Source organism: Zootoca vivipara, chromosome 1, assembly GCF_963506605.1.
Source record: "Zootoca vivipara chromosome 1, rZooViv1.1, whole genome shotgun sequence".
Lineage (NCBI taxonomy): Eukaryota > Metazoa > Chordata > Lepidosauria > Squamata > Lacertidae > Zootoca > Zootoca vivipara.
This window is the reverse complement of record NC_083276.1, coordinates 75,278,708-75,292,430: the sequence shown is the minus strand read 5'-3', so window position 1 is coordinate 75,292,430 and position 13,723 is coordinate 75,278,708. Positions and strand designations below refer to the sequence as shown.

General features: G+C 40.8%; 1 protein-coding gene across 1 annotated transcript in view; it reads left to right on the top strand.

Annotated features, from left to right (window-relative positions):
- The first annotated feature begins 400 nt into the window (after window positions 1–400).
- MUC2 (mucin 2, oligomeric mucus/gel-forming) overlaps window positions 401–13,723 on the top strand; it is a 60,714-nt gene continuing 47,391 nt past the window's right edge. The window contains exons 1-14 of the mRNA XM_060277210.1: window positions 401–520; window positions 1,812–2,076; window positions 4,536–4,650; window positions 5,621–5,711; window positions 6,459–6,568; window positions 6,844–7,060; window positions 7,458–7,583; window positions 8,097–8,214; window positions 8,787–8,925; window positions 9,457–9,567; window positions 11,464–11,533; window positions 12,002–12,139; window positions 12,614–12,778; window positions 13,346–13,440. Coding sequence (XP_060133193.1) covers window positions 451–520; window positions 1,812–2,076; window positions 4,536–4,650; window positions 5,621–5,711; window positions 6,459–6,568; window positions 6,844–7,060; window positions 7,458–7,583; window positions 8,097–8,214; window positions 8,787–8,925; window positions 9,457–9,567; window positions 11,464–11,533; window positions 12,002–12,139; window positions 12,614–12,778; window positions 13,346–13,440 — 1,830 coding nt within the window. The 5' untranslated portion in view covers window positions 401–450. The remainder of the gene's footprint in view (window positions 521–1,811; window positions 2,077–4,535; window positions 4,651–5,620; window positions 5,712–6,458; window positions 6,569–6,843; window positions 7,061–7,457; window positions 7,584–8,096; window positions 8,215–8,786; window positions 8,926–9,456; window positions 9,568–11,463; window positions 11,534–12,001; window positions 12,140–12,613; window positions 12,779–13,345; window positions 13,441–13,723) is intronic.

The following is a 13,723-nucleotide window of genomic DNA, read 5'->3' as shown; positions in this document are numbered from 1 at the left end:
CACTGAATACTCTCTTGGGCAATTAGTTCCTAAGTAATTTCTAATTAGGTTCCTGGGTAATTAGGAAAAAGAGTTGTGGAAATCACAGCCTGCATTTCATTTAGTTTAACATTGTTCAAGTACTTTCTGCAACTAGGAGATGCTGCACATTGTCATTGCGTGTGACTGAAGGAAGACAGACAGCCTTTCAGAGAAATGCAAAAGGGCAATAAAAAGGGAAACTTGCATGATAACTGAATCAATATTATACTATTTCCTCAATGCTGAATTACAGGAATTACAATGAAAATTTCACCTCTGTTTACTTTCTAATCTCAGCAAACACTGTACCCATTTTGACCACTCCTCCTCACCTTCCATCTCCTCCCCGTATGGTAGCATGAATAGCACAAATGGACATTATATAAAGGATGGCCATAGAGGGACTTCTGTCCTTCCCTCTTAGCCACCATGGGGCTAAGGCTTACCAGCCTTTTGACACTATGGCTGGCCATCTGCTATGCATCTGAAGTTAGAAAAGGTAAGACTTCTAAAGGAGATACTGTGGGATTGTCCAGTGGGGAAGCCTGGGGAACACTCACTGGCTGGTGCAATGTGCAACAAGTAAAATATTTAAATTGCTTGGCTAATCAATAAGGTTTTGGAGGATAGGAAAAATAGCCTGTATGGTGAGCACTGGGTGCTTTTGCTCTCTGCTTATAATATATAGTATTCTGGATGATGTGAACTAATATGCTGGCAGAGTTAAGGCAAAGGTGATTCTGCCTCAGGGAATTTGTGGTAGGAGGGGAAAGATGTTGTACAGTAGCCTTTACCAGCCTGGTATCCTCTAGAGTCTAGATGTTCTGGGGTTGAACTCCCATCACCTCCAGTCAGCACATCTGTGGAGGACCACAGGCTGGAGTAATTTGTTGCCTTAGATTATCTTGACGGCTCTTTCAGCACTATAATACTGATTTGCCATTATAGTTCATAGATTATAGAGCAGAGAACTGTAGAAGGGACCCTGAGGTCCAATGCCCTGCAATGCAGGTATCTCAGCATAGCATCCATGGCAGATGACCACTCAACCTCTGCTTAAAAGCCTCCAATGAAGGAGAGTCCTCCACCTGAGGAGGTATTGCTTTCATCTGTTAGTTAGACAAACAAGGCCCAGCTACAGGTGCTCAACTGGGCTTTGCAACAGCAGATCCTTATGGATTTGAAGAATCCACAGGTTTTGCACAGAGAGAATAAATACCAAAGACCTGCAGATGGTGTAGAACTTTCTTTGGAAACGGAAGCTAAATGGCCCCATCATTTATGGATATAAAGTTGCGTCAGCTGGCATATGTGGTAGAGAAACTTATTTTATTTTTAATTAAGTAGGAGATTCTGTGTGCGACTGGCAGAACCTTTGCTAGAAGTGCTTCGGTGGTTTTGCATGACCGTCCTAAGCTATCCGGATGGATAAATAAATGGTAACCAGAGAAATCATGTAATTGTTGCATTGGTGTGCAGCACTTCACCTGTGTCCCAAGGTTGTATGTTTCACAGCTTTATGGCGAAGATCTTGCTGTAGCAGCAAGTCCAGTAATATGTGTATGCCTTTTTCAGAGCATAAGTGTACATATTGCTTGATATGTTGCGTCGGTAACTATAAAAAAATGAAATACCAACATTGCAGTAGAACGTTTAATCCTGGTTGTTGACCCCTTTCCCTTCAGAAGCTCTTTGGATTTTATGGCTTGTTTTTCTTTAATTATGTGTCATTTTTTCTGCTTTATTGTTCCATGGTTGCACTCAGTGGTTGCTTTGTCCTCATTTTTCAGGAAGAACTTCTAGCCATGGCCACTATGTCTGCAGTACTTGGGGGAACAACCACTTCAAAACCTTTGATGGAGATTTCTACCAGTTTCCTGGTGTCTGTGAATACAACTTTGTTTCTGACTGCCGTGAATCTTACCAGGAGTTCTCTGTCCATATCCAGCGTGAGCTGAATCAGCAAGGGCACCCTGACATTCAATATGTCCTTATCACAATTAAGGATGTTGCAATCTACCTCACTCACAAGATGGTGGTGGTGGATGGGCAAATGTAAGTTCTTCCCATATTATTATGCTTCTAAGGCTTCCAGTGTTCGGCCACAGTTCTTTAACAAAAAACTTATAATATTAATTGTCGCAACAACTTCCCGCTACTCAAAATAAACTTGAGGGAAATGCATTGTGTAGAAAGTCAGGCCATAGATCTTAAGGAGTACTGCCACTGAAATCTTGTATTTTCGAAGTGAGTCTGGAGTTTTTCAGGTGAAACATCTGAGGAAATTTCAAGGAAGTAAAAAATGGTGTTTTTTTTTAAATAAATAAGACCAAGTGACATTTCTACATCATCTCCTGAAATGTCAAGGGAAGCCAAACTAGTTTTGATAGTTTTTCAGTGAGATTTTGCACATTCCATGAATTCAGTCTCCAACTCCCAATGACATAATTACCTACAAATTTTATTAGATGAGCAGGGGACCATTAAAATTGTGAGCAATTTCCCCAGCACTGCTGCTAATGTGCAGTATTTTACAGTCCAGTTTTGAAACATAACTGAAAAGGCACAAACTGCCAGAGACAACCACCAATAGGAATTATTATTTAAGCAAGGTACAAAATGGAAACTCAATACTTATACTCTGAATTTCTTTTTATAATGTGCACAAACTTGAGATCCAGGATTGTTAAAAAAAACTGATTATTTTCAAGCTATCTCTGGCATCTTTCACCTCTTTAGTTATACTTCACATACAGTGATCTCCTTTAACAAAAAGACACCCAGAACAAGGCATTGACTGTTATGTTTCCTGGCTTCCCTAAGTCTCACAGTACACACTGACCACATGCCCAGTTACAGTGAAGGGCTACAACTACAATATGCCTGTCCCTATTTATGCTGGAGATGATGGAGGAAGCTCAGAGAGACACAACAGCAGCTCTCCTAGCTATGCAAACACCATGTGAGAATGACACTTTTAGCCTGCTGATGGGCTAGTTCAATTTGGCCTTTGTGAACTTTTGTTGTTTTTCCAAACCTATCATAGCTGAGATGGATCGTGGTTTTTCTTCTTAAAGTAGTAATTTGTAGTCAGATGGACATTCCACATCAGATTATTGTGTTTGAAATCCTTGCCAAATGTTGGGTAATTGGCTTAAGGAAACATATTCCTTCCCATAGTGAATGTTAATATTTTCCTTTTCCTGTAATGTGACCTGTTCCACTATTCTTAGGTTGACTAACAAATTACTCTGCAACAAAGGCTCTGGCATGAGTAAAACCACTTATGCAGTAATATCCTACTTTAGAAATATAACTCTTGTGTAGCAAGAACTTAGTCTAAAGGGCACTTCAGTTAAAATCAAGAGGTGTGTTGGGGTGGTCAATCTATCAAGTATTGATTTCCTCATAATCCATTCATTGTAAAGGGAGTTTAGAGGCACATAAGCCCCGTCCCATATTAAGGGAATCATCTATGTAATACTGCTACACCCGTCCCACCCTACTCTGGATACATATGACCTCTACAGACTGTGATCCACAAATTCTACACCCGCACATAAGCTCACCAGACAATGGTAGGAGACGTCATGCCAGCAGAGTCAAGGACAAACCAAGGTCAGGCACAGGGAACCAATTTGACTTCAAACATGATCCAAGGACAGCATCAGCAGGTAACAGGTCCAGGGACCAGTAACACAGGAAACATAATTTAAGGTAGGGTAATTCACAGGGACCTTAGCTTGTGGCATCTCAGGCCACATGGAAACCTAGCTACAGGTGGTTAAGACTGAGGAATACCCTTACTCATAAGGAAACCTTTACCTTGGAGTCACATTGCAACTCTGGGCTTTCAGTTGCACACTTTTTCATTTACCCATCAGTGGAAAGGGCTGCATCTCAGTGGCTAAACCTATGTTTTGAATGCAGAAATCCCCAAATTCAGTCATCATTACCTGCAGGTAGGGCTAAGAGAGACTCCTGTTTGAAACCCTACAGAGCCACTGCCTGTCATTGTAAACAACACTGAGCTTGATAGACCCATTGTCTGACTTTGGACAGCTTCCTATGTTTCTAAGATCTTCAGCCAAGGCTTGGGTCTTTAGGAACCTGTATTAATAAGCACTAGTGACACTGTGAAATCTAAAGCACAGGATGACTAGGAAATTTCCAATGGAAACATAGAAATAATAAATAAATAAAATATTTAAAATAAGCACCCTCTTAATCTGGCGAGTAAAATTTGACCATCCATTTTCTTAGATGAATGCTGAATCTTGAATGCAGAAACTGAGATAAACCTCACAGATTTTAACAGGCCATGAATAAGATTCTGCTTATCTCTGTGTATTCGTGTTCATTTTAGACTGGAAGTTGGGGAGTATACTGCGATGGTATAAGGGTTGTAAAATAGATCTGAGAAATTCTGCAAAGGTGTGCTTTCTCATCTAATGCTGGGGCTGTTGCTTGCAATGGAATTTAATAAAAACTCTGTATGACTTTCTTTCCTATAGTGCAAGGACTCCGTACTATCATTCTGGTATTATGATTGAGAAGAATGATATGTATACCAAACTCTATGCCAGAGTGGGCCTAGTTTTGATATGGAACAGAGAAGATGCTTTGATGGTATGTGTGGCCTTCAGCTTCTATTTTGATACTTTGGTATAGGGTTTATGGCTCAGGCCCAGCTCACTCAAGTGACCAATTTCTGCCCTATGTCGCTGTCTTGTGATTAAGAGCACCCAACAGAACCTTCTCGACTGCAAGGGAAAGTAGAGAACCATTCTTGGTGGCTGCTCTACAATTCATCTGGAATTCAATGCTAGTCCTGCTTAGAGTAAGCCCATTGAAGTTAATGGACATGACTAACTTAGGTTCATTAATTTGAGTAGGGCTTAGTTGAATACAAACCTCTGGGAAGAATTCAGTAAAGCACTAAGAAGATAGTTCTATCGGTGCAAGCATTTCAGTTTACTAGACAGAATGATCTCCCCATTTCTCTCCACATGCTCTGTCGTGGATTTTCCTCCAACCCCTGCAAGCCAATTTGGGGAGGCATGGCAGTGAGTGGGCTCAGGGCAGCCTCGAGCAGGTCGGGCGCCCTGGCGCTGAGGGGCGGAGATCGCTCCGGCGCCCCCGCCCTTGCAGGGCGCAGCATGGCTTCCGCGTGGCTTTGCCGCGCAGCGCCCCGCCTACCAGCCCGGAGCCCTAACACCCCGCGCCACCGAGACTCTACCTAGAGCCGGCCCTGAGTGGGCTAGGAGAGGAGCCAAAAGCCCTATTCTGTTAGCAGAAGTCCTTCCACTGGCTTCCAGTAGCAGAACTCATTAGTTGAACCTGGCCCTTCCTTTTTAGCCTCTTTTTTTCTAAAGCAATTGTTTTGCTTGTAACCTTAGAATCACCCAAATCAAACTCCTGACAACTCTGGTTGAATGATCTCCTGTGGCAGGAAAGGAAAAATCATATGCTTGAGACACTGGACCACCAATGTCAGTCAGAGCAGCCATACTGGTCTGACTCAACATAAGGCAACTTTACCTTATTTCTTTACTACAATAGCTGATATGTTCCTTCGGGTTTTCATTTTTCAATTTAGATTGAACTGGACACCAAGTTTAACAACGGTACTTGTGGTCTTTGTGGGGATTACAACGGCCAGCAGGTTTACAATGAATTTCTCTCTGATGGTAAGTGGGATAACATTATAGAGAAATGATTATTATAATGAGTTACAGAATATGAGGAGTTTAAATGTGCAGTTGAGAGCAAAGCAACGGTTTCTGTACTGAGTGGTTAGAAAAGTACAGAGAGATTAAAATGCATACTGTTTATAAAAGCATGGTCCACAAATTTGGAATGAATTCTGTGGGTGACGTCCAACTATGTCATACTCACGGAAATCAAGGAAATTATGTAACATGTTCATTTATTTCAGAAGGTCTGATCTGTATATGACTGATGTTGGTTGGACATCACCCTAAATTAACAAAAGCAGATTTGAAGATGGTCAAAAACACTATTTAACCTGGTGTTCATTTGTCAGATCAGGGTGGCTTAAGAGCAGCATATTCTTCTAGGAAACATGTGAATGTTTAAATGATTGATGGCATTCACTGTACAGATTGTGAAAACACAACACCTTCCTATAAATCCAAATTTAAGCCCAGAAATTCATGAATTCTCCTGTAAGCATTGGTTTAAAATGTAGAAAACATTCAAAATGTAGCGTGTTTCAATTAATCTTTGAATGTATGAGCAAAAAGGTGTTTAATTTAAAACTTTAAAGGGTATAAGTAATCCATAGTAAGTGAACAGTACCATCTGGTGTGAAATTATGTCTCTAAACTCTGGTTGTGACACTGAGAGCAAAATGAAGATGCTGTTTGTTATGGTTAACGGGAATAAGAGAACATGCTGCTCACTCTTTCTCACAGGACTGAGCTACAATCCAATCACATTTGGAAACCTACAGAAGATTAATAAACCCAATACAGTATGTGAAGACCCTGATGAGACACAACCTATTGAATCTTGCAACCAACATGTAAGTCTTGAAAACTGTGTTACACGGTACATACCAGGAATCGAGATACCTGTCTCTGTTAGAGAAATAGCAAGTGTGTAGTAAGGTGTGCAACCACTTTATGATGCTCCCAGTTCTTGCTCTGAATTGCAAGATAGAGGAAAGGAGAATAAGAATGGACAAACATAGACTTTTGTGAAAAGCCTGGACCTTCTTCCTTGTGTTAATTAGGGCCACTTTGGAAGCTGAAACAGAGCTTGGGAGGCCTGTTAAACTGTACTTTCCTCTATTTCTAGCGTGAGGAGTGTGAGAAGCTGCTGACTGCTCCGGCTTTTGCGGATTGTCAGTCCCGCCTGAATCTGGAACAGTATATCCAAGCTTGCATGCAGGACAGATGTGCTTGCCAGCAAACAGAGGACTCCTTCTGCCTTTGCAGCACCATCTCAGAGTTTTCCCGCCAGTGTTCCCACGCTGGTGGCAATCCTCAGAACTGGAGGACATCACACCTGTGTCGTAAGTGATTAACTGGGTTCATGTAAGATGCAGCCAGGAATGTTTAACAGGGGAGGGTGAAATCTCTCTTTAAATTCATGTAACTCAGGATGGTCTTGAAAGGTCCCCATCCTTAAGGTTAATTTCCAAACAGCAGTCTTGGATCCAATCCCGTATTCTCATAGTAGCCAAGGAGAGCTTTCCCATTGATTTTGGTGGAAAGAGTTTTTGAATAATTGTTTTCATGCTGGAGAGGCAAGAAGAACAGGAAAAAAAACTTAGGAAATTGTGTATTTAAATCCTACTGAAACTAATTAGGATTATGGTTTTAGCTGTGTGGATTGTCTTTCTTTTGATTGAACCCTAATTTCATGTCAATGTTTGCATATAGTCAGTGCTATTTCTTTAATTATTTTAGCTAAGTCATGTCCTGGAAACATGATCTACCTGGAAAGTGGCTCACCCTGTATGGACACCTGTTCACACCTGGGGATCAGCAAACTATGTGAAGAACACTACATGGATGGCTGTTTTTGCCCTGAAGGTAACAATTTATGTGTGACCTAGTGGATACAACAATGGGCTTAGAAATGGGAAACCCAAGTTCAGATCCCAACTTAGCAGGGTGGCCATGGCCAAGTGGCTAAATTACCTCTCAGGGCTACTCCAGTTAGATTCCAAGCACACTTAGTAGGAATAATGCCTCACTGAATTTGGTGAGAGTTAATTTTAGGTAAAGTAATTTAGGATTTATTTGAAAAATGCTGCTATGAGCTTTTTTTGAGAAATATGGGCTAGAAATATTACAGATAAATACAAATATTTGTCAGGGTTAGGCTGGAAGTATATTCTGCTAGAAGCCACAGTAAAAGCATCAACCCATTCTCTGGATGGGTAGGCTAACCTCTATCATTAGCTTAGAGGTTTTGTTGAGAATTTATATCCCCCAAGAGTTCTTCCAGTCTTGTAGTGGGTTAAATCCTATTCAGTTCCTCTTTAAGTATGCTAAGGTGTGCAGCCTTGGATTGTCATGAACTATGAGCATCTTGTTTTGCAGGCACAGTATATGATGATATCACTGGGAAAGGCTGCGTGGCCACAAGCCAGTGTCACTGCAAACTTCGTGGGCAATTATTCCCCCCTGGTAAAAACATCACCAATGACTGTGAAAGCTGGTAAGCCTATCTGTGCCCTCTGAGAGTAATTATAGCTTTTTATTTCAGAGTTGTCACTTAAAGGATTCTTGTAGGGATGTGAATGTCTGGACAAACACCTTGTACCGTCACAGGCTTTCATAGCTAAAACACAGTATCATTTTATGCTAAAACATAGACCACTTGTTCTGGGAAGCCCTGGTGAAAAATTGCCCAGCATTACCAGTTACGTACCTATCTGATATTGTTATATGAGCCTAAATCTCTAATTGTAAAAGCATATTTCAGCAGCAGCAGCAGCAGCAGCAGCAGCAGCAACAACAACAGCAACAACAACAACAACAACAACAACAACAACAACAACATTTTTTGGGTTGGAAAAAGGGGATTGCTGCTGCCACTTTATCATCAGCACCTTTATGGCTTGCTGAATCTGGAATGTTTTGAAAAAGAAGAGGTTATAATGTCCAAAAGTGTTATGAATCATTTCCAAATTGACCTGCTGTCGTGGCTCCACTACTGTGGTGCAGGTACTTCTTGTATAATTTCTATATGTCCAGATCCCGCTTTTGATTTCTTGTCTGTCTTCACAGCACCTGCCAATCAGGTAGATGGATATGCCAGGATTTACCCTGTCCCAGTAAATGTGCAGTGGAGGGAGGATCTCACATTACTACCTTTGATGGAAAGAAGTACACCTTCCATGGTGACTGCTACTATGTGCTGAGCAAGGTACGTGCACCAGACACTTCTACTCTGGTCGAAGGAATTATGCCGCAGTGGGGTAGGGTAACCTTCCTACAGAGTGCAGGTGATTGAGAAAGGGCTAGCCCTCCTGCCTTGGATGCAGTGTGTTTGTATGTCTGTGTGGCCACACCTGCTTTTGTCTGGGTCACATACCCTTGGCTGAAAATCATTTCCTACTCTTGCCTGTGTCTTTGTATTGCAATACAACTGAATTTAAGATGGGGCTAAAATGAGGATTGGGAATGCAAAAATAGGAATTGGAAAGGAATGGGGAATGGCAATTTGAGGTTAGATGTCAAATATTTCCCAGAAGGAGGGCTTATACTCTCCCTGACAGAAAAAGGAAAAAGGAAAAGAAAGGCCTGTGATCTGGATCGTGGAATGTGACATCCTTAAGGTCAATGATTTATTGCACTTTTTGTCTGAACAGGTAATTTCATCCTATCTGTGAAAGGAATCATTTCATAGCAGCAAAAGTTGACCACTTTGATTGTATTTGTTCTTCTGTAATTGCAGAGCATACAGAATGACTCACATGCCCTCTTGGGAGAACTAGGCCCATGCGGTTCTACTGACAAGCAGACATGCCTAAAGACGGTGGTTCTGTTAATAGATGAGAAGAAAAACGTAAGTTTAGGGTAATTATGGTATGGCTCTGAGCTAGTTCATCTAGAATATGATGCCAAATAAATGTTTTCTTCATAACTCAAAGATATAGGCAATCAACCATATTCTAAGATTCCCAACCCTCCCCTTCCATTGACACCTTATTCCATTTGTTCATACTTCTTGCTGAGCTTCCGGGGTGGGGTGGGGTGGGTGGGTGGGTGGAATTATGTAATATGTAATTTTACCATTCCAAGAGGTTCTGGTTAACATTTAAACTTCTGAACATTGGTCCAAGCGTCTGAATTACATTGAACAATAAACCAAACATATAAATCCTCATTTCGGGTTTTTTAAAAAAATATATTTTATTTACTTTGCTTATCTTGTATGTGTTTTTACATCCTCTTTAAATCCAAGTCCACATTTCCATGACTTTCAGGTTCTATTTATTTTGTCATATCTTCCTTTTACATATTTCATACTTAATATGTTTGTAAAATATACTCTGCCATTGGCCAGAAATCCTTGCCAAAGATTTGATAAGAGATTTTTCAGCATTATTTCCTCATGTCATAGTTCTGCGCTGTACACTCATGACTACTTAGCTGCCAATTGCCAAAGGGTATGCAGACTTTACAGCAGGGGTGGGTTTTACCTGTGACCCACCAAATGTCAATGGACTCCTGTTCTCAGTGGCAAAGGATGATGGGAGCTGCAGCCCAGGAACATTTGGAGAGCCACACTTTCCCTGCCCCTTGCTCTGCAGATGTAATCCGATCCTGTTTAGCTTTCTTCAGTTTAGGAATGTGTAGTTCTATGAAATACTTCTTAGCAAATAATTTCCAGCATCTGAAAATTGAAGAAGACTGTCTGGAGTCACTGACCCCCAGCCCCAGCCCCAACACACACACAAGGGTGTGCAATCCAAGCAAACTCCAAAAGGGTTCCTTTCTCCACCAGGTCCTAAAAGGTAGCTGGCATCCTCCCTCCAAAACCTGATTTGTCAATCTGGTCAGCTACTTTGTTTCTAGGCAACTGGCTGTGGCTACATTAAGAACCCAGGGAGGGTTATGGGCACTGAGATAATTCAGAATTGGTAAGGAGTGGATGCTGGGCTTACAAATCTCTCCCTGGCCCTGGTTTGTGAACATGATATGCATCCAAATGCCTACTATGATCTGCCTGCTTTCTGCCAGAGCTGGATGTAACCCTCCCCCTCCCCATGATCTACTTTGGGGGAAGAGTGAAGTAGGCTGAGACACATTGCCTGATTGAGTACACGGGTGCAGGATTGCAGCCACTGTGCAGCTGTAAACTGGCAAAAACTGAAAATGTATGAATGCAATCACACTTAAAATTGGAGGTTTTAATACTTTCTTGAAAGAACAAAACTGAAAGCAACAGAATTAGGAACTGCTGATAAAAGAAAGCAATGCTTTGATTCTTCTTATCTAATTTTTGGATGATTTGGAAATGTGACGGTTAATAAGCAGCCAGAATAATCAAAGTCAGATAAATTCCATCAGAGGTTCATGCCTATGAAACTGCCTTCCAGTCCAAGAAATGTGCATTCTATGGTTCAAGGTGCTCTCCAGTAGAGATTTACACAACATTGTGCATAAGTGGTATGAATGGGCATTCATGTGTATGTTTGTGCACATACATGTTCCATTGCTTAGTTCTTTGGGTTGCTTAAGCTCTTACCCATCTTCCTGTTGTCAGATATAAGAAAACTGTCAATGTCCAAAATTTCCAGGGTGGGTCCCTTTTGGGTATTACAATCATTATTATTAATGTTCATTTAAAATGACCCCCAGGTCCCTTTCAACTCTAAAATGGTATGATTCTATCACATTGATCTTCCTTTAAGACCCTGAGGTCACACTAACGTAGGCTGTTTCTCTCTTCACACAGGTCGTAGTTTTCAGATCAGATGGTACCGTATTACTGAATGAAATAGAAATTCATTTGCCTCATGTAACAGGTGAGGAAAGGAGCCCTCAACTTCCACCCCACCCCACCCCACCCACTGTCTAAATTGATGGTTCCACAAATCCTTAGATGTTATGGAGCATGATTAAATGAAATGCAAAATAAAAGATGCTGGAAAGGAGGGTGAGAAAATATACTCCTTGGTTTATTTCACAGGGAATTATCCAAATGATTGTTTGTCCTTGACTGGGGACTCTTCCCTGTCCCTTCCCCTTTTCATATCTGCCCCCCTCCCTGACGTTTTCATCTTCTCCTCATTGAGAAACCATTCCAGGCCAACACCTAACTTTTCTTGCTCTCCTGGCTGGTTATTCAGCCAATGACAATGTTCTTCATAACAGCAAAGGTATCTAATATGGGCATCTGGTATAATACACAATGGATACTGTTTTTGCCCCTCTGGTTTGATGAGTGCGTTACAATAAGCAGGTGATAACTTGGCCTTCCTTTTGTTTTTCAGCCAGCTTCACAGTTTTCCAGCCATCTTCAAACTACATTATTGTGCAGGCGACCTTCGGCCTCAGGCTGGAGATCCAGCTGGTTCCAGTTATGCAGCTCTTTGTCATTGTGGACCAGACTGCCCAGGCAACTCTCCAAGGCAAGTCTGAACTGCAGGGAAGAGGAATCCACCAATAGCAACACTAACACTAACAAGGGGGTGTTTTTTTAATTAAAGATACATGGGGTCAAATACCTACCTGCAAAAAACTTGTTTAGTCAATTTTTTATTTATTAAGACATTTTTATCTCCATAAATTGTCTCAAGGCAATAAATTGTAAATCGTGACACACACACACAAGTATATGCTAGACTAATTCTGCAGGCATGCTATTTGAACTAAAAAGAGCTGCTGCAGAGAACAGCACAGTTGTCAAAAGGCATTCAATAATGCTGGGGTATATATACACATATGAACAATGTTCATACTGATTGGATGTGATGTGCTTATTGGATGTGTGGAAATTTATCCCTAGAAAATCTTAGTAAATTGCTCACTATTCCCATTTTACAAAAAAGAAAGGCATGCCTTTAAAGAAACTCACAGCCAACATCTGTTGCTTTTATCAATAGGTCTTTGTGGGAATTACAACGGAATAGAAGGAGATGACTTCAAAACATCAAGTGGATTAATAGAAGCAACAGGGGCTTCCTTTGCCAACACGTGGAAAGCACAAGCCAGCTGCAGCGATAAGTTGGATAACTGGGACCACCCTTGTACACTTAGCGTTGAGAATGGTAAGGATGGGTGGTTTTCATAAATAAATAAATAACAGATTTCAATATATGTGTGCCACCTATATCCAATTTTCAGGTCAAATATTGAATCTGAAGCCGGGGCCAATTTTCTTTATTACTTGGGAGAGCAGGTTGTGATGTATAAATCTTTGCTAGGTCTAAGGCTTTAAATGCACTATACGTTTCATGTCACTGTCTCAAAAGAAAAAAGTTTCTAAAGAAATAGGATGCAACACTGCCAGAGATGAAGAAGAAAGACTCGTTTTATCTATTGTAGTTGTGAAAATGGAAGCCTGCTTACAGTTTCCATCCATAATATTCTGTTTATGTTTATTGTGTTTTATAGTCTTTTGAAGACAAAACGATTTTGTTTCCCAATTATGTGGGTAGCTATTTGCCTTTAAATGACAGAGAAGTTGCATAGTGTTCAAACATCCAGACACATAGAGTAATCATTTTGTTTTGGTGTATTGTACTGCAGAGATTTGAATTCTAGAGTATGGCTATAGGCATTACATAGAAATACATGAAGTGAATGGTTTATAATAACATTTAATTTCTCTCCAGAAAAGTATGCTGAACATTGGTGCTCTTTGTTGAAAAGCACAGAAACTCCTTTTGCCAGATGTCACTCAGTCATTGATCCAACAGATTATTATAAGGTATGAATTTTCAAAAATTTTCTGAGTCTTTATTCACACAGCTTGGTGTTTTGTTACATGGAGTTGTTCACTTTCAGGTATTATGGTAAACTGAAAAGAGTGGTGGTAAAGCAAGTTCTGCAGCTTTCTTCCCAGTTGCTTTTCATAGGGCTTGGGGGTTAGAATTACTGACAATGGATTATCCAGTTTCAAACCCAGCCAAATTTCTAGCCCTTTCAATTGGAATACAGGAACTAAAGCAAACCCACTGTTGTGAAAAGAGCCAAATAATAGTTATCCAGAA